Source organism: Penicillium samsonianum (assembly GCF_028829775.1).
Source record: "Penicillium samsonianum strain IBT 33392 chromosome Unknown utg000007l_segment0_segment0, whole genome shotgun sequence".
Taxonomy (NCBI): Eukaryota; Fungi; Ascomycota; class Eurotiomycetes; order Eurotiales; family Aspergillaceae; genus Penicillium; species Penicillium samsonianum.
Genome location: NW_026643265.1, coordinates 1,712,498 through 1,729,866, shown reverse-complemented (window position 1 = coordinate 1,729,866; position 17,369 = coordinate 1,712,498). Strand labels below are relative to the sequence as shown.

General features: G+C 49.2%; 9 protein-coding genes across 9 annotated transcripts; 5 read left to right on the top strand and 4 right to left on the bottom strand.

Moving 5' to 3' along the window:
* Positions 1-968: 968 nt before the first annotated feature.
* N7471_011487 (uncharacterized protein) lies at positions 969-2,513 on the bottom strand (the record flags this gene model as incomplete). Its single annotated transcript, XM_057284206.1, has 3 exons — positions 969-2,062; positions 2,119-2,426; positions 2,476-2,513. The coding sequence occupies 3 exons, from the start codon at positions 2,511-2,513 to the stop codon at positions 969-971; spliced, it is 1,440 nt and encodes a 479-aa protein (XP_057130472.1).
* Positions 2,514-3,332: 819 nt separating this feature from the next.
* Positions 3,333-3,584, top strand: N7471_011486 (uncharacterized protein; the record flags this gene model as incomplete). Its single annotated transcript, XM_057284205.1, has 2 exons — positions 3,333-3,373; positions 3,437-3,584. 2 exons carry the CDS (start codon positions 3,333-3,335, stop codon positions 3,582-3,584), a joined length of 189 nt encoding a protein of 62 aa, XP_057130471.1.
* A 1,370-nt stretch (positions 3,585-4,954) lies between these two features.
* N7471_011485 (uncharacterized protein) lies at positions 4,955-5,839 on the top strand (the record flags this gene model as incomplete). The annotated part of the gene is made up of 1 exon (XM_057284204.1): positions 4,955-5,839. The coding sequence occupies one exon, from the start codon at positions 4,955-4,957 to the stop codon at positions 5,837-5,839; it is 885 nt and encodes a 294-aa protein (XP_057130470.1).
* A 1,320-nt stretch (positions 5,840-7,159) lies between these two features.
* Positions 7,160-10,044, top strand: N7471_011484 (class I SAM-dependent methyltransferase; the record flags this gene model as incomplete). Its single annotated transcript, XM_057284203.1, has 9 exons — positions 7,160-7,369; positions 7,422-7,553; positions 7,602-7,618; positions 7,674-7,933; positions 7,983-8,057; positions 8,107-9,385; positions 9,438-9,576; positions 9,632-9,834; positions 9,894-10,044. The coding sequence occupies 9 exons, from the start codon at positions 7,160-7,162 to the stop codon at positions 10,042-10,044; spliced, it is 2,466 nt and encodes an 821-aa protein (XP_057130469.1).
* A 539-nt stretch (positions 10,045-10,583) lies between these two features.
* N7471_011483 (copper fist DNA-binding domain-containing protein) lies at positions 10,584-11,013 on the top strand (the record flags this gene model as incomplete). The annotated part of the gene is made up of 3 exons (XM_057284202.1): positions 10,584-10,618; positions 10,691-10,854; positions 10,931-11,013. 3 exons carry the CDS (start codon positions 10,584-10,586, stop codon positions 11,011-11,013), a joined length of 282 nt encoding a protein of 93 aa, XP_057130468.1.
* Positions 11,014-11,232: 219 nt separating this feature from the next.
* Positions 11,233-11,938, bottom strand: N7471_011482 (copper transporter family protein; the record flags this gene model as incomplete). Its single annotated transcript, XM_057284201.1, has 2 exons — positions 11,233-11,365; positions 11,433-11,938. 2 exons carry the CDS (start codon positions 11,936-11,938, stop codon positions 11,233-11,235), a joined length of 639 nt encoding a protein of 212 aa, XP_057130467.1.
* Positions 11,939-12,587: 649 nt separating this feature from the next.
* On the bottom strand, positions 12,588-13,492 carry N7471_011481 (Rer1 family protein; the record flags this gene model as incomplete). Its single annotated transcript, XM_057284200.1, has 4 exons — positions 12,588-12,667; positions 12,756-13,058; positions 13,201-13,318; positions 13,424-13,492. The coding sequence occupies 4 exons, from the start codon at positions 13,490-13,492 to the stop codon at positions 12,588-12,590; spliced, it is 570 nt and encodes a 189-aa protein (XP_057130466.1).
* Positions 13,493-13,933: 441 nt separating this feature from the next.
* On the top strand, positions 13,934-15,041 carry echA (enoyl-CoA hydratase echA; the record flags this gene model as incomplete). The annotated part of the gene is made up of 4 exons (XM_057284199.1): positions 13,934-14,081; positions 14,133-14,270; positions 14,380-14,925; positions 14,992-15,041. The coding sequence occupies 4 exons, from the start codon at positions 13,934-13,936 to the stop codon at positions 15,039-15,041; spliced, it is 882 nt and encodes a 293-aa protein (XP_057130465.1).
* A 413-nt stretch (positions 15,042-15,454) lies between these two features.
* Positions 15,455-17,286, bottom strand: N7471_011479 (putative MFS alpha-glucoside transporter; the record flags this gene model as incomplete). The annotated part of the gene is made up of 2 exons (XM_057284198.1): positions 15,455-16,849; positions 16,954-17,286. 2 exons carry the CDS (start codon positions 17,284-17,286, stop codon positions 15,455-15,457), a joined length of 1,728 nt encoding a protein of 575 aa, XP_057130464.1.
* Between the last annotated feature and the right edge of the window lie 83 nt (positions 17,287-17,369).

Sequence of the window (17,369 nt, the reverse complement as noted above, 5' to 3'; positions counted from 1 at the left end):
GGGCTGTTGTAGATCACACTACTCTCGTGGTTAGTACTGTTGTTTCAATTTAAAATAAGTACTTTCGACATATTGAACAAATGCTTACACCCTTCTTGCGCCGCCTGCAGGTACGGCATGCTTTCGAACGTCCCGGGACACCAACCATTGGCAACTGGGCTGGGTGATATAGTGGAAGGGCGCGCTTGAATTCTAGTAATTCCTTTCCTATCTGTGGAGTGGTGATAAAAGCAGTCACTACCGTACGCAACGTGTTCCTCTATGTCTTGGCTCCAGGGCTGTTGCTGACCACGACTATTGAAGTTGTCTCAGACTCGCACGGTTTACACTAACCAGGAATGCGGTGAGCCTATCATATTTTTACCGCATTTTATTTTTATACCTTCTATAGTGTATTGTTTTTAAAATTCGGGATTTATATGGTGCATGTATTTATTTTCATATAGTATTCGAATTTAATACTCTTACTAAGGAATATAGTTTTCTACCCGTGAGTCTAAGTACCTAAGTAGTATGTACGGTAGTTATTATAAATCGGGTTGTTGGATTTGGAGACTCAGACTATCATACGGAGTACTATGCCTTCACTTTGTGATCTGCTTCGACTAAAATATGACTACAACCTCGTTCTCATCCGTTGTGGTTTTTGGTAAGTCTCGTGCGTTTTTGGTCACGACTCCCGAGTAAATTTTGACTCGTGGATTGACACAACTAACCCAGTAGTTATATTTATCTCGTTAGGTGACCTCGATAGGGGACCTCGGCACACTGGCCCTAATGTTGTAGCCTTAGTGTTCCATACCAGAACTGCCATAATACACAGTTGCAGGCTTCTTCCCATTGCTGGACTCTTTTCCCCGCCCCCAATCATAGATATGGAGAACTGCGTACAATACCCATGGTCGCATATGTACATATTTACATATGTAGTCTAATTCGAGAAGACAGCATAGAAGCCCGCATCCAGCCTAGTACACCCCTGGCAAGATCCTCCACCTCACCGCTCTCTTATACTCAACCCAGTCCTCTCCATACTTCTCCGTACATACCCTATTATCCCTCCGCTCCCGGTGCACAAGCAGTATGCCAAACCACGCCGAGTAAAAGTACGTCACCAGTATCCCCCAACCTGCCGCATGCCCTGGCACCACTTGCCTGCCGTCTAGCATCGTTACCGCTCCAGCTCCCGTGGCAGCCCCGGCCGGGAGGATCACGCAGCCGGCGATCCCCGTGGGCAGACAGAATGGCAGGGATTGCAGCCAGTCGCCCAGGTAGTTAATGTGGCGAGCGTGGCCCCACCAGCCACCCGTGAGAAGTCGCGTCCCGTTCCTTGTCTGGATATACGGCATGTTCTTGAAGGCCGGGTTGTCGGGGTTCTCACGGAAGAGGATCTTCTGGGAATTACTGGCCCGGAAAATGTATAGCCCCACGGAGAAGATGATTCCCACGGCCGCGAGGCCATACGGCCCCATGTGCACCGGATACATTGCCAGGTATCGGCACTGCGTCGAGTATAAGAACGGCACCCACACAATATCCCCAAACGTCAGCATAAAGCCCAGCCCATCTGTCTTGAAGTCCATCATGCCCACGATCCCCTGCTCCGCATACTGCCCCTCGAGGACATAGTATGCCTGCACCCCCACCAGAAACACCATACTGTCTGACAGAAACCCGTACGCACGGTACTGCTTGGCTGCAAAGGACGCGTTCAGCAGCACCCACCCCGTCAGCCCCGGTCGCATCGCCAGCCACGTCTTAAGGTCGACCTCGCCGATCAGAGGGACGTACACGCGCGGGTTGAGCTCTCGCCCGATGAAGAAGTCGTAGATAATGCTACCGGTGTGGCCACCGCGCGCCAGTTCGCGCAGTTGCGGGTTACCTGGCCTCACGGAGAAGCTACGGGCGTAGACGGCAATGGAGATAAGAAGAGCAAGGGTGAGGTTGGCGGTAAGCAGCTGCAGGTAGTTATCCGCGATCCATATCCAGAGGAAAAAGTTGGAGCCGTGAATGTACGTGCCGATAGCGCAGGGCACAAGCTGCACAATACTGGACGAGAAGGCTTCTCTAATTAGCATCATCAAGCAACACCAGCATGAACCAGGCCTGGCAACTCACCGTTAAACCTGTATCGCAGCGGCTTCCCCGACTCCCTTAACTTGGTCCCTAGCACCTCCCTCGCTGGCAGTACGCAAAACAGCACCAGGCTGACAAGGTAGTAAGTTAGCACCCACCCTGTAACTGACCAGCTCGCAAAGCCCCAGATCCCGTCTTCTGGCCAGGGGATCTGCAGCTTGAGGTTGTCCCAGGTTAGCGAGCGGGGGCTCAGCAGGGCCGGGGCAGGACATCCGCTGATATCATTGCAGGCGAGAAAGAGGACGTTCATGAGGATTGGCAGGCCGAAGATGATGCAAGTGGCCCCGAGGCTGGTGGATGGTCAGTTACTAGGACTCGAAGTTGCTTTGCATCTCTTACGGGCCGCCGAAGTCATATTCGACGTTTTTGACAGCCATTGTTGTCCACTCGTCGTTTTCCAGTTCCAAGATCACTTGTTTGCAGACTATCAGAAGTCCTCTAACGGCGGCAGTTACTTAATCGTTTACTCTACCCTGGTGAACGGTCGGACGACCCTTTTAATTTCCGTGCATATGTGAAAATGGCGCGACATTTCACCCTCGGGACGGGTCTCATCCGGCCTAGCAACTGACGTGGGCATATGCTTGTAGTGAGACAGGAGATGGGAAGCCTTCGAAATGACTAGCACCAATAACAGCACCGGAATTAGGGGTGACCTGATCAGGCTCTGTGCATCCCGAAAACGCCAGCCCTATATCCACTAGAACCCCGTCCGGCAGCGGTGTCCGCGGGTTCCGTGCCCGAGACTCTGCTTGTATGTCACTGTCCACTCCCATTAGTTGTATCCGTTTCGATATAAATTAAGTTTCATTTTTCTCTCTTTCAGGGCTTACCGCGTGCGGCAGCTCGCGTCACCAGTATTAATTAAACGATTTCACGCACCTGGATGGAACCTTGGAAAGTTCAGCCCCTGGAGATAACTTTAAATTGGTGGGGCCGTAAAGGCTCCCAGGCTAAACCCAAAAGAGAACATTATGCGCGCGCTACATTAGAGTTGTCAGACGGTATATCTTTTGAGGCTAAAATGTTCTCTTGATCCGAATTATCGCATAAGAACCTTTAGGTTGCCTCACTATCAGTTATTTTGCGATACCTTCAAGGCCCCAAACATGCATATCCCGTCCACCATGTACTGGAAGTGATTTCACCCGTCGTATTTCTAGATCCACCCAAAGACCAGCTCGATGATGTGGATAATGCATGGTGTCCTCGGATCAAACTTCATACTTTTTCCAACGTAAGCTAAAACCATCCATGAATTATTATCTTCATTACAAAGCTAATCTCACAAATTGCATAGGCCATTGAAAGCAGGTGCTGCCGTCACCTATAACGGAACAGACTTCCTTGTCCAGGACGACTGTACAGGCCAGATTAGGGAAGCGTACATCGCTGCAGACAGTATCTCATACTTCCATGCAATGGGGTTAGAGGCTGTCACTGTTTAAACACATTAGACAAGTTAGACACCTGGGACCAAGATCGCCTTGGGATAGGCAACTGGCAAACTGGAGCTTGGTGGCCTGTGATTAACTTAGTCAATTCACGCAGCGTTCAACCATTTGTCTTTTTTTTCAGTACATTAGTCAAGCCATCCCGAAATACCGCCATAATGAAGCACATCCATTGACTACATGTCCGCAATGGATAGTTTCAACAGCTTTCAACTTGACAGCCTCTATTGGAGATTTTAGTACTAATCCACGTGCAATTCATTTGAAGTGAGTATCATAGTATCGGTAATTCTTTGCCGTTTTATATCCCGACCGTGTCTAAGTAACATACCTAGACTGTAAGAGGCCCATGTCATGTATGACTGCCAAACATTTCTGATATATATTTGATCAAGACCCGAGAGTTCAGTCTGAGAATAGTGAAAACGAACCTACATGAATGGATTGATTTATAAACGAAATTGACAAACTAATAGTATATAATTGTGCGTAAAATCCTCCGGTCCTCGGGATCTACTTTACAAAGATTGTGGTGATATTGAGATCCCATCAAGTTCGCGTTGCCTCAAGAGACTCCATACTGACTTTGTCCTTCACGTAGCCATGACTCGGTGCCCCCGTATCATGTATATGCACTGTTGGGCCTGTCCCGATTTGGAAATCATCGCGTCCGGAAGAAAGTTCGCCCCAAGTCTCACTTGGCACGCGTCTCCTTCCAACCTCCAACAAGGGCCTGTGATTTACCCGCCGAGGAGCAACTGAGACAATATTGTCTCCTAATAATTAATTTCACTAGAATAGAATCCAGCTTTAGTGCTGATTAGGCCATGAGAAATCCGGTCTTATCGTTCTCTAGGCATTTTCGCTCGCCTTCAATATCCTCTCATCTCCATTCCATTTCCAGAAGAATTCAGGAGACCCTGCATTACCACAATCAAATTTGTGGCCTTTGTCGCACGAATGTGTCCATGTCTCAACATTCAAGGAATGATACTTCACTCTGTCATCTATACGAGCCCATCGAGGCAGTGGAGAAATTAGAAAGGTACAGCGTGGGGGGCTATCACCCCATAGCAATTGGGGACCTGTTTCATGATCGATATCGCGTGGTTCACAAGCTCGGCCATGTCACTTACTCAACGATCTGGCTGGCTCAAGATCAAAAAGTCAACAGATATTTCGCCATCAAGGTGTGTACAGCAGATTCGAATCCGCTCGAGTTCGGCATTCTCTCCAAACTTTCTAGCTCGCAACAATGCCCGGGCACAAGCTTAGGAAGGTCAATGATTCCTTCGGTACTAGATGGATTCAATATACAGGGCCCGAATGGCACACATCCCTGTTATGTGACAAACCCGGCAAGGATGAGTCTGTCTGAGGCGAAGGATGAATCATATACTCGTCTTTTTCAACTCGAGGTAGCTCGTGCTTTGGCGGCACAATTGGCGACCGCAGTCAAATACGTGCATTCCCAAGGATTTGCTCGTGGAGATCTTCACTATGGAAACGTCCTCCTCCAGCTGCTATTCGACTTAAATTCAATCTCTGTCGAGAAGTTGTATAAGGAGTACGGAGAGCCGGAGCTCAAAGCAATAAGGCGTTTTGACGGTAAACCTCTACCACCGGGTGTCCCGTCGCATGCTGTTATATCAATATGGTTTGGAGAAGCAAGTGATGACCTCGCACTTCCAGAAGCAAAGATATTGTTAGCTGATTTTGGCGAGGCTTTCTCTCCTACCCAGCATCAAAAATACCTATCCCACACTCCACTTATAAACCGCCCCCCGGAGGTTCGATTCGAACCACATAAGCCTCTTTCCTTCCCATCTGACATCTGGTCACTCGGATGCTCCATATGGAATATTATTGCCCAAAGCCCAATTTTCGAGGGCTTCCTAGCAACCGAGGATGCCGTGACTTGCGAGCAAGTCGATGCACTTGGCATATTGCCACGAGAATGGTGGTATCAATGGAAGGAACGGCATAATCGGTTCACCGAAGACGGGAAACCGATAAATCGAAAGCCTTACCGGTCGTGGGAAGACCGATTCGAGGACAGCGTACAGCAGCCTCAGCAAGCAGAAGGGATGCCGCCGATTGAATCGGCGGAGCGCGATGCCATTCTCTCGATGCTGCGATCGATGCTTTCATACAGGCCTGAGACTCGTCCTACTGCCAAGCAGGTTCTTGAATTCGAATGGATGGTGAAATGGGCTCTGCCTGAGTACGATAAGATTCGAAAGACCTGATCACAGCACAGCAAGCATTGTCTCTCTACACCCTGTGACTCAGACGCAACGTGCTGTTGAACAATGTAGTGGCCACTATCAAATGAAGATCTATTTCCGGAAATAGCCTACACTCATATCTCCGGTTAACCATGTATATAACACAGGCACCCCTATTGTGTATTAACGCTCTAAACGTTGTTAAGAAAACATTCCCTACTAACTATATGCTTTTCACCCGTGTATTTAACCATATATGCAGTTGACAAAGACATGTCATTACCCGGGCTAATGAGAATATGCGAAAAGGAAATATACAAGATAAAAACGTTCTAAGGTGCCGCCAGTACTCTAGCATCTTAAAACAAAGCGAATAGAATGACGTTTACTCGCATCTAGCTTTTTGGTGAGACTAGTTGCGACCTCGAGATGACTACTAGATCGGCATTCTGGAGACAACGCATTCGGCAAACCTGAAGATTATCCTCCTCAGTCCGCAGAAAGAACCCCAATTGGAGAGTGTCCCTCTTTTTTGTTCAATAACTGGTCAGCCAAATTTTGGGTATCTGACTCGGTTGTTATCAACTCAAAGTCGATCGAGGAGGCAGAATTGAGACCTAAGGCTGTACTGTACGTCCTATATGTAGGCCGACCTTCCATGACGATTTGCAAACGGAATTGACAAGCCAATCGTACATGATCTCAAAATCTTCCGGTCTAGGGGATCTACTTTATAATAAATTGTGGTGATTTCGAGATCCCATCAAATCTGGGGAACTCCCAGTGTGGTAGCAATCGGGGAGCTGATTGGTGCCCGTGGGCCCTGAGGATTGGCCTTGGTGGCGGCCCTATGGGGGGCACAGCAGGCCCCACGGGCCAGGTCGATGGGACCCTAACGGTCAGTGCCAAGACTTTCGGGGAACCACATGGGAAGTGACAGGGCTGTGAGTGGCCCAGATATTGGGGGACTACAGGCTACTGCAGGAACCCAATTGTCCTTAGAGTTGGATCGCAATTGATTTGCAGTGGATTTGGATTGGTTTGTGCCGCTTTTGGATGATCGACTACTTCAATCCAAAGGACTACAATGGACCATGTACAAGCTACTTTCTTAATGCACATTGGTATACGTGCAGTCCATGTCCATTGTACCTTCCCTTGCCCCTCCACTCCCTCTTATCATCTGCACCCCCCATGTGTTGCCGTGATAGGACATGGTACACGCTGCTCTCTCCTCGTGAGAGGGGCATGTGGTCAATTAAAGCCAATTCGATTTGTATTTGAATCTCACATTCGCTTCTCTTACTCTTCGTTCGTTGCATCACTCTTTGAACATTGAACATGGATTGGATGCACGTTTACATCGTCGGGGCCGCCGTACTAGTGTTTGCCCTAGTCGGTCTGGTTCTTCTCGTCTCATCTCAGCACATCAAAGTCGCCAACACTGGAGCTGGCCCTTACTTGAAATTCATCTGGGCAAGCTTCATCAAACCGCACGATAAGCAGGCTGGGGGCCAGCAGGATGCGTTGGAGAGCTTCTACAAGACACAGGTGCGATCAAATGACCACGAGCTTGGATATGGCTCTAAGCTGACCGTGTCAGGCCGCAATTTACGATGCCACTCGTCGTCGTCTGCTCTGTGGTCGCGAGGACATGCTTGGTCTTGTGGGTGCGCAGTTGAAGTACAAGATTAACAACAAAGACGTCAAGGCTGGAAAGGCTGTCTGGGTGGATGTGAGTATTGACTTGCTATCCTGTTGAGCTAGCGCTAATGTATTCCAGGTCGGTGGTGGTACTGGGTAGGCACGAGAGGAACCCCGAGGTGATACAGACAGAATATCTGACTTGTGACAGATACAACATCGAAGCCATGGCTGCCTTCCTTCCGGTCGACAAATTCTTCAAACACGTTTACCTAGTCGACCTCTCCCCGTCCCTCTGCGAAGTTGCCCGCGAGCGCTTCGAGCGTCTTGGGTGGAAGAATGTTACGGTTCTCTGCCAAGATGCCCGGTCTTTCCATCTGCCTGAGAAAGATTTTGATCCCCGGTCTACAAATGCAGCAAGTGATGGCGTGGACCTGATTACTATGAGCTACAGTCTATCAATGATCCCTGGTGAGTATCCAAAATACACGCAACACTATTGATATTGACTTTCTTTTAGACTATTACAGCGTCGTGGACTCATTAACCTCCCGCTTGAAGTCAACTGGAATATTGGGTGTGTGCGATTTCTATGGTAAGCAATATCTCGAAGTTCGGCATGAATATCGCTCATTCAAATACAGTCCAAAGCATTGTGGATGTGTCCAGTCGCAACTACACGGGCGGTGCTTTCAACCGCCATGTCAACTGGCTTGGGCGTGTATTTTGGAGAGCCTGGTTCGATTTCGACCGGGTGAGCCTTGAAGCTGCCCGCCGAGACTACCTGGAGTACAAGTTTGGTACTGTCATCTCCGCCAGCGAACGAAACTATTTCCTTGGTGGCATTCCCTACTACATATTTGTTGGTTGCCCAAAGGAAATTGCATCTACCCCATCAAGTCAATCCATTGAGAAGCTGAATGCGTCTTTCACTGAGTCTCCTTACCTGCTTCCTGCCAATCACAAGCAGGAGATGGATAATGCAGTGGTGAAAAGCTCACAAGAGATTCGTTCCAAGGCATATGAGTCTGCAGTGATTAACCTGAGTGCAAACCTGCCGCTTCCATCATCGTTTTACCAGAACCACCACTATCGCATTCATTACAACGACATGCTACCCAAACATACTCAATTCCAGAACGAGTATATCTACGCATTCACATGGGAAGACCCGCGGGTTGACCACCGGCTCCTGAACATCGGCAAAGACGACGTGATCCTGGCTATCACCAGCGCTGGTGACAACATTCTTGATTATCTGCAAAAGAGCCCCCGCCGGGTGCACGCAGTGGACCTGAACCCTAACCAAAATCACCTTCTCGAGCTGAAGGTTGCCTGTTATTCAGCGTTGGGTCACCGGGATATGTGGAAAATCTTCGGTGATGGCAAGCACGCACAGTTCCGCGAACTGCTAATCTCTAAACTCAGCCCTCACTTGTCCAGTCAGGCTTTCCAGTACTGGCTCGAGCACACCCAGACCTTCACCTCCACCTCTGGCCATGGTCTGTACGAGACCGGTGGATCTCGCCACGCCATTCGTATGGTTCGATGGCTCTTCAACATCTTCGGACTCCAGGGCGAAGTTCGCAAGCTGTGTGAAGCACAAAGTATTGCAGAGCAGCGTGAAATCTGGCCTCGCATTCGACGTGTGCTAATGAGCCGACCACTCAACTGGGCTATTGTGAGCACAGAATGGTTCGCCTGGAAAGCCGCCGGAGTACCACGCAACCAGCGAAATATGATTGTCGACGACTTCTTCCGCCGCAACGGCTTGACTGAAGATATGAAGAAGGGCAAGGATGTCAGCGGCCAATCTATTTGGGAATATGTTGTCAATACTCTTGACCCTGTGGTCAACGAAACTCTGATCAGCAACGACAACTATTTCTACTTCCTTTGCGTTCAGGGCAAATTCTCAAGGAGGTTCGTTTCTTTTTTTATGTCTTTCAATTACACGTGCTAACTGCAATCATAGATGCCACCCCACCTATCTTTCTCCACAAGCACATGTTAGGCTTTCCACGCCTGGTGCATTTGATGGCCTTCGTATCCACACTGATGAGATCAACGAAGTGATCAACCGTATCACCCCGGGAACTCTGACCATCGCCGTAGTAAGTATCAAAATGTTAACTTTCAGCAGTATTATCCATGCTAAATGTACATCAGGTCATGGACTCAATGGACTGGTTCGATCCCGCAGAGGACTCAGCTCCTGCCCAAGCCCGAACTTTCAACAAAGCCTTGAAGAATGGTGGTCGCATCCTCCTCCGTTCCGCCAGTATCAATCCTTGGTACATCAAGCACTTTGAGGAAAACGGCTTCTCTGCTCGTCGCGTGGGAGCTCGTTTCCCCGGTACATGTATTGACCGGTGAGTTTGTCAATTTTTGTTCTTGACTATTAAGGACGAAGCTTATACATATATTCTAGGGTGAATATGTACGCATCGACCTGGATCTGTACTAAAACCCAGGACTTGTCCCGCCCCAATACAGACCGCAAGATGTCGACTCTCTCATTGGGGGATAGCGCTATTATCGGAGACAAGCTGCCGAGCAGTGTGGAGAATCTGTTGATTTAAGTATGGCGATTCCTGTTTTTTTTTTCCTTGATGTGGTCCATTCAAATTACGCCGCACGTACCTCGGTACCTGTTCATGATACCTATGATCTGGAGTTAGATGGAGTGTCTCGTATGCTTGCCTTCAAAAGCGCAGGGGTCAGGAGTATGATTCGAACTATGTTTGCGATTTCCATGTGGAATCGGGATGACTTGCTAACAGCTTGTCCTAATCGCACCCGCCATCTTTATTTTGAAGTTTCAACTATCCTTCTTGCAAAATAACTCTGTGTCTATCTAATTCAGATATTCTCTTTGTTAAGGCGTACGACCTACAACCTTGTAGATCCCCACAGATCAGCCAGAAATGGCTATATAGCGGCCGATCACCCCGGCGCTGATTTGAGCACATTTGCGCAAGTAGACTACATATTCAATAGACTAATCCCGCTAGTTTCAGTATTTACTCAATAGATCCAATATTCCCTCCGTTTTTGGGATCCATAGACATTGACACAATTGTTATTAGACTCAGAGCTATATTTGAATCAAATTAGAAGCATGCCATTCGACTCCAAAGGTGATAAATGGTCGTGGTAAGATCCCCCCTGTGTTACTTGGATCTACACCAGATTTTGTAGAAAACATACTTACAGATCCTACAAAAGCGAATCCTGTATTCGAGGCCACCGCTCGTCCAAATGCGCACACTACGACCGACCGATGAAGAGAATCCCAAAGGCTGGACGTCCGCTGGCAAAGTGTTCGCACCTCAATGGCGTTGATTGCAGTTGTCGGGAGATTTGGGCGGTTATGGTTCCGCTTGCTCCAGGTATGTCATGTCAGAGGAATGGAATTGGTAGTTTGGATTGGAGATAGATTTGTAGTAATATTCGTCGTTTGAATAGGATCGACGGTTTGCAGACCAGAATTTGAGAATCAGTCGCTAGAGCAGCAGCAGGTCGATCATGTTTATGCTGAGGGTGGGTGATTGTTTGGGTGATGTTGATGGACGTTCTTGTTTTATAAGGAGTTAGGTAAATGATGAAGCATGGATGAGGTCGTGACGTCTATATGGACAGCTCTAATAGCCCCTCTCAACCAACACCTAGGCAGCCTGATAAGCTGCCTTTGTGAGAGACTACGCAGTCTCACACAGCGCGAAGTAAAGGGAGCTGAGCTGGGCCATCAGCAGCAATCGAAGCTCCAATCACCCGCCATGACAAGTACCTTCCTGCCAGCCAGTTCCCTGAGAGAACCTTCCAAGAAGCAGCTCGCCCATCAGGACGCCGCAAAGCACAGTAACGAAGACGCCGACGTTGAAGGTCATCACGGATAGCATCCTATCAATTTCGATAATTAGTGGATCATTCAATACATGCGCAGACAGCCGCAGATGTGAGCACTCACAAGAAATATCCAATCAAGGCCCTAACACACTCAAGCAACGCTCGTGTCCCGTCCTTCCGGAGACTCCACGTTCCACTGGCCGTCCACGACGGGAGGAGGCATCTCAGTGAAGTCCTATTCCGAGGGCCATCTCTTTTCAGATGTCTCGTGGGTGTGTTTCGTGTTTCAATGTGGTTATTTGAAATTGGTAAAGTATCTTCATCCGGGTCCTCGTCCCCGTGTACGCGCATGTAGTGTGGAAGAGGACTGAGCTTTGCTTTTCGGATGCTTTGTCGTGGATTTACTGGAGCAAGAAGTATAGTTTGAGGGGTAGAAGTATGCTGGGACCAGGATTTCTCGAGTTGGAATTTGAGAGCGCCGAGGAAGCGGTTGAAGATGGCGAGGAGGAATAGAAAGGTTAGCGTGAAGATGTATTGCGTCGTGGTTGAGGTTGTCCAGCCTGTGAAGAGGATTGTGATTTCAGTAGAGGATGAGAACACTGTTGGCATGTTCATGTTCATGTCCATGGTTGCGCTAGGGCGTTCACTTGAGTGTGAGTACGAGTCGGAGTTTTAAGGTGAGTCCACTGCGTTGTATTAATCCATGTTTGGGATGATCAAGAGTCGGAAGCCTGTAGGCAACAAGCGAGGGGAGGAGATTAGACAAGTGTTTTTCGCTCTTACGACTTTAGATGAAAGGTGTTGTGTTCATCTAATCATATTACCCTGCATAAGCTAAATGTTCTCAAATAAGGTCACGGCAGCATACAAGCGCAAATCCGCTCATCTCCACATGAAATGTCTCAAACGATGTTACCTCCCCATTTGGGGAACTATAAAAAGAAGAAATTGTAAAAAGAAGTCTCGGAGTCTTGCTTTTCAAAAAAAAAATATATTGCAAGTCAGTTCATTCATTGACTTCAGGTCTAATCATATTTCACAGGGGAAGAAGACTGGAACACGCCAAAGCAGCGGCCCTCTAAGCAAACAGTGATTAAAAAGAGTCTGGGAAAATTCATAAATGGACCACCATGAGCCCGGCACTTTCACCTCTTATCATATCATGTCTGTCTGTTGCTCACCAAGCCAAAGCGCGCATACAGATACAGGACATGCACATGCGAACGATCGTGGATATAGAGTCAGAGACAGAAAAGAAGCTCAGAAATCGAAGATCTCATGAACGGCCATACCGCGTCTTTCCGAAAGAGAAAGGCACGTAGCGGTACTTAATCATGTGCTGGATTTGTCGTCGCACTGGAAAAAAGTGTCAAGTTAGAGAGAAGTCCACAGCAAAAATGATACAGGCATCGTATCGAATTCCGAACAAAAGGGGGAAACATACTCGTCAGCACAAACAGAATGATCCAGTAAACAACCAGCACCGGCCAGAAGACGGGGATATCGAATACGGCGAGCCAGGAGCAAACGAAGCCAATGGCGATGGCGCGAGTGGCGGAGTGCCAGAACTTGAACTCTGGGAGACGGCGGATGAAGGGCCGGAACTCCTCGTCCTTCTTGGTAGGGAGGCTGGGGGATCCGGCGTCACCGTCCTCGAGACCCTCGTCCTGGGTGAGGGAGGGGTCGAACTTGGGAGTGAGGAAAGCGAGGAAGAGGTTCAGGAGATAGATGCCGAGTGTATAGGCGACTGTGATTTAAAATTGGAGCGTTAGCGGTTTGTTTATGCAGATGTTCCCAGCAGTGTAGATGAATGGCTTTCACGTGTTGGTGTTGAAGCGCATCATTTTCGCTCTGCTGATTCCATTTTCAGAGGCTTGATCGAGTCATACCGATATACCAGCCCTGCGCGAGGAAAATGCGCAGGAAGAAGAAGAACAGGAGCACGCCGGAACCAACCCAGCGGTAGGTTGTGTACGGAGTCGAGGCATCGAGGTAGGCTTGGTAGTGCTGCGATTGACGTGTTAGCATATTGATCAGACTGTTTCAACTGATTTCAAGGATGAAGGATCCAAAGAAATTGCGCAATGCCTTTGCCCCTCACGAGATACTCACTCGAGTCAGTCTAGAGGTGTGCGCGGACACGGCTGTGAAGGGCGACTGATCGGGCTCAGGGACATCCATGATGAAGATATTAGGGGAAATGGGCAAAGCACAGGGCTAGACCACCGAAAGAAAGAAAGGAGAGAGGGAAAGGCAAAGGAAAAGCAGTGATTAAGATAAGCTGCTGAAACCAGACATTCCAGGACAGGCACTGCGCTTCCTTCAGGACAGAAAAGTGTCCACTGCACACAGGCCAATCAGATTAGAGATGAGTCACCAGCCACTCAGGTGCACGTGACATGGGGCAAAGTCAATAGTATGTGGCAGTGTAGTGACATAAGACGGACTAAAAGGGTTTAGGCACTTCACGTGTACCTCGGGACGGTTAACTTCGGCGTTCGGTCGGTCGCGGGGGAAACGGGCCATCTATGATGGTATCGCGTAGCTACTCTCTGTTTTCTCTGCATAAATCAATCTCAATTATCTGAACAAAAGTAATTGTCTTTTTCTTCACAGATCACAATGTTTGCCCGTCAATGCACTCGTCTGGCCACTTCTCGGACATCGGTCCCCTTGACTTCCTACCTAGCCCGAGTCCGGGGTTATTCTTCAGCTACTGGTAGCTACGAGCACATCCTCACTTCGACCCCCAAGCCCGGCGTGGGATTGAGTATGTAACATAGTCAATATGCTACAGGGCCAATTCTCATTGCTATTATAGTTACCCTTAACCGCCCCAAGGCTCTCAACGCACTATGCACTCCCTTGTTCAAGGAGCTTAATGAGGCCCTGAGCAACTACGACAATGACAAGAGCATCGGCGCAATCATTATCACAGGAAGCGAGAAGGCCTTTGCCGGTATGTACATGCCCTGTGGACTCTCTTCACTGCCCATATCTCTTCCAGCCATTCCCTCACCCTAACCCCAATATACATCAACAATATTAACCCAACAAACCCACCACAGCCGGCGCCGACATCAAAGAAATGGCCCCTCTAAGCTTCTCCGCCGCCTACAGCGAGAATTTCATCGCTCCCTGGTCCCACCTCGCCACCTCCATCCGCACCCCAGTCATCGCCGCCGTCTCCGGCTACGCCCTCGGCGGCGGCTGCGAGCTAGCCCTGATGTGCGACATCCTGTACTGCTCCGAAACCGCCACCTTCGGCCAGCCAGAGATCAAGCTAGGCACGATCCCCGGCGCAGGTGGATCCCAGCGCCTGACCCGTGCGGTCGGCAAGAGCAAGGCCATGGAGCTTATCCTTACTGGAAAGAACTTCAGCGGTAAAGAGGCTGGTGAGTGGGGTGTCGCGGCGAAGGTTGTGCCGGGTGGTAAGGAGGAGTTGCTTGAGCAGGCCTATAAGACGGCCGAGACTATTGCCAGCTATAGCCGTGTGGCTGTTGTTGCTGGGAAGGAGGTTGTTAATAAGAGCCAGGAGTTGTCGCTTAAGGAGGGTGTTGAGTATGAGAGACGGTTGTTCCATGCACTCTTTGGGAGTAAGGATCAGAAGATTGGTGAGTTGGCACTTTGGTCTGCTGAGTGAGTGGGTCTGAGTTGGGGTTTGCTAACGATTATTCTAGGTATGACTGCCTTTGCGGAAAAGAAGAAGGCTGAGTGGTCCCATGAATAGATTATGGGCGGAGCAAACTCATTTGGAATGAAGAAGCTGGCTTTTTTTCATCGGCTGCCTGTAATTCACGATGCTGGAGCTGTAGAATAGAGAACTTGTTTATAGGACATACGTAGAGCAGTATCATCTGCAGCCTCATATTCAGGCGCCTCATCTATGTTCGTCTCATCTTCTGGATAAGCATTCCGGTTAGTTAACCACCCAGGGAGGAATACGGAGGAAAAGGGGCTTTCAGTATCAAAGGGGAAATGGAGATATGAAAGAATTGAAGACTTCATGTTACATTTTGTATTTGGCCATAATGTGAAGATATTAGATTAATGCTATTTGCTGAAAATGCTATGTACATGCAAGAGTGCCTATGAATTTCGGGCCCAGAAGCAGAATTAGTCGTAAACATAAGACACATCGCATCATATCGAACCGTGATTTTTCTCCAATTGGCTTTCATCGGTTCGGTTGTTCTTCTCCGCCCGGTAATCATCAATGACACGGCCCTCAATGGTCTCGTCGAACACGTCCACCTGGGTCGTCGCAAACTTGCGAGCGCTGACACCGCGCTCAAAGAGCAGGTCAAGCTCGGCGAACGAGCGGCCACGAGGCTCGGGGACGCGGAAGTACGTGTAGATGATGCACAAGAAGCAGATGCCACCCCAGAAGAAACCGGCGTAATTGCCCCAGTTCCAGGCGCCGGGGTTCAGCATGTAAGGGGTCAAAACGCCGCAGACGATAGCGACGATGTTGTACAGGTTGCGGCCGAGCACAACTGTTTTGATTTGCAGTCGGCGGGTGGAGAGCTCGGCGACAAGGGAGAAGCAGACCGTGCCAACGGTCAGCTGGTAGAATAGGGCCCAAATCAACATCATGGACCCCGTGGCCAGGGAGCTTTGGTTTTTGTGGTCTTTAGGAACAAGGCCAAGGAAACCCATGACCAATAGCATGGTGCACAGACCACACAGACCGTACAGATACAACGTCCGTCGGCCAATTCCGAGTGTCATAAGGAACCATGATCCAAAAACACCAACCATGTTGATGCCGTATTGACCCATGGCAAAGGCGTAAGAGTTAGCGGAGTCTAACCCAGCCTGTTTTAAAAAGTAGGTCGAATAGTTGGAAAAGGAGTTTCCACTAAGATTTTGGATGGCCCAGACCATGCACACAATCTCCGTGCGGCGGAGATCGGTACCCCGGAAGCAGTCCAAGTAGCTAGCGCCCTTGGTGATTTTTTCTTCCAGAGCGGTGGTGTGAACCATCATAGCGACGGTCTCATCGGGATCGAAATCTCCATCCTGACCCTGACTTTTGGTGGTCAACCGCACAAGGGACCGTTTCGCATCTTCGGTACGGCCTTTCCGAACCAGCCACCATGGGGATTCGGGCGCAAGCCAGATACCAATGAAGAGTGGCAGCGGCCACATCCATTGCAGTCCGTATGGAATCCGGTAGGCCCATTCGTCGTTCCTGTTCAACATTCCTTTGATCACACCGATGCCAATAAGCTGGCCAAGACCCCAGCAGAAATTGACATAGGTCGTCAAATACCCTCGCAGCGCCACGGGACACACCTCCGAGGCGTAGGTAATCGTCAAAGTTTGGAAGACACCCCAGGGGATACCGCAGAGAATCTCCGCTGCGAGCAGGGCTTGCACATTCTGGGCCGTGAAGAAGATTGACGTCCAGGCACTAACAAGTATAAGGCAGGCCATAATCGTGTATCGGTAACCGAATCGTTCCGAAGCCCAGCCGTTGATGAATAGACCGATGATCTCGCCGCAGTAGGCACCGTTGCTCAGACCTGCTTGCCACTGTACATCCCGAGAATTGTTAGTTTCTTCATCCCGCAACGAGGCAAATCCACCTCACTCCAAGAGATGGAGAAATGGCCACCGCCGGAATTGGTTGAACTTACCGCTGCGGATACTTCATATGAGCCATCGGCGATCATCTCACCATACTTGCGATTGAATTGTGGGAAGGCATAGAAGTTGTTGACCAAACTAATATCGTAACCCTCCATAGCAATGCAAGTAGAGATGAGCACGCTCCAAAGAACTGCCTTAGGGTATAGCCGGATACCCTGCATTAAGGTCATAGACTGTTCCTTCTCTGTGGCTGCCTTTGCATTTTGAATGACCTTGGTCATGGACGAGTCCGAGGCCGGTCCTGCGGTCGAAGAGTAACCATATTCGGGAAGGCCATCATCCACCGGCGTGATGGCATCGGAGGCCTTGGGTTCGGCCATGTTGGATAGGCGGAGTAACCAAAGTCACTGGGAGGAAATTGGGGAGTTGTGTCGAACAACTTTCAATATGGGTTTGAAAGTTG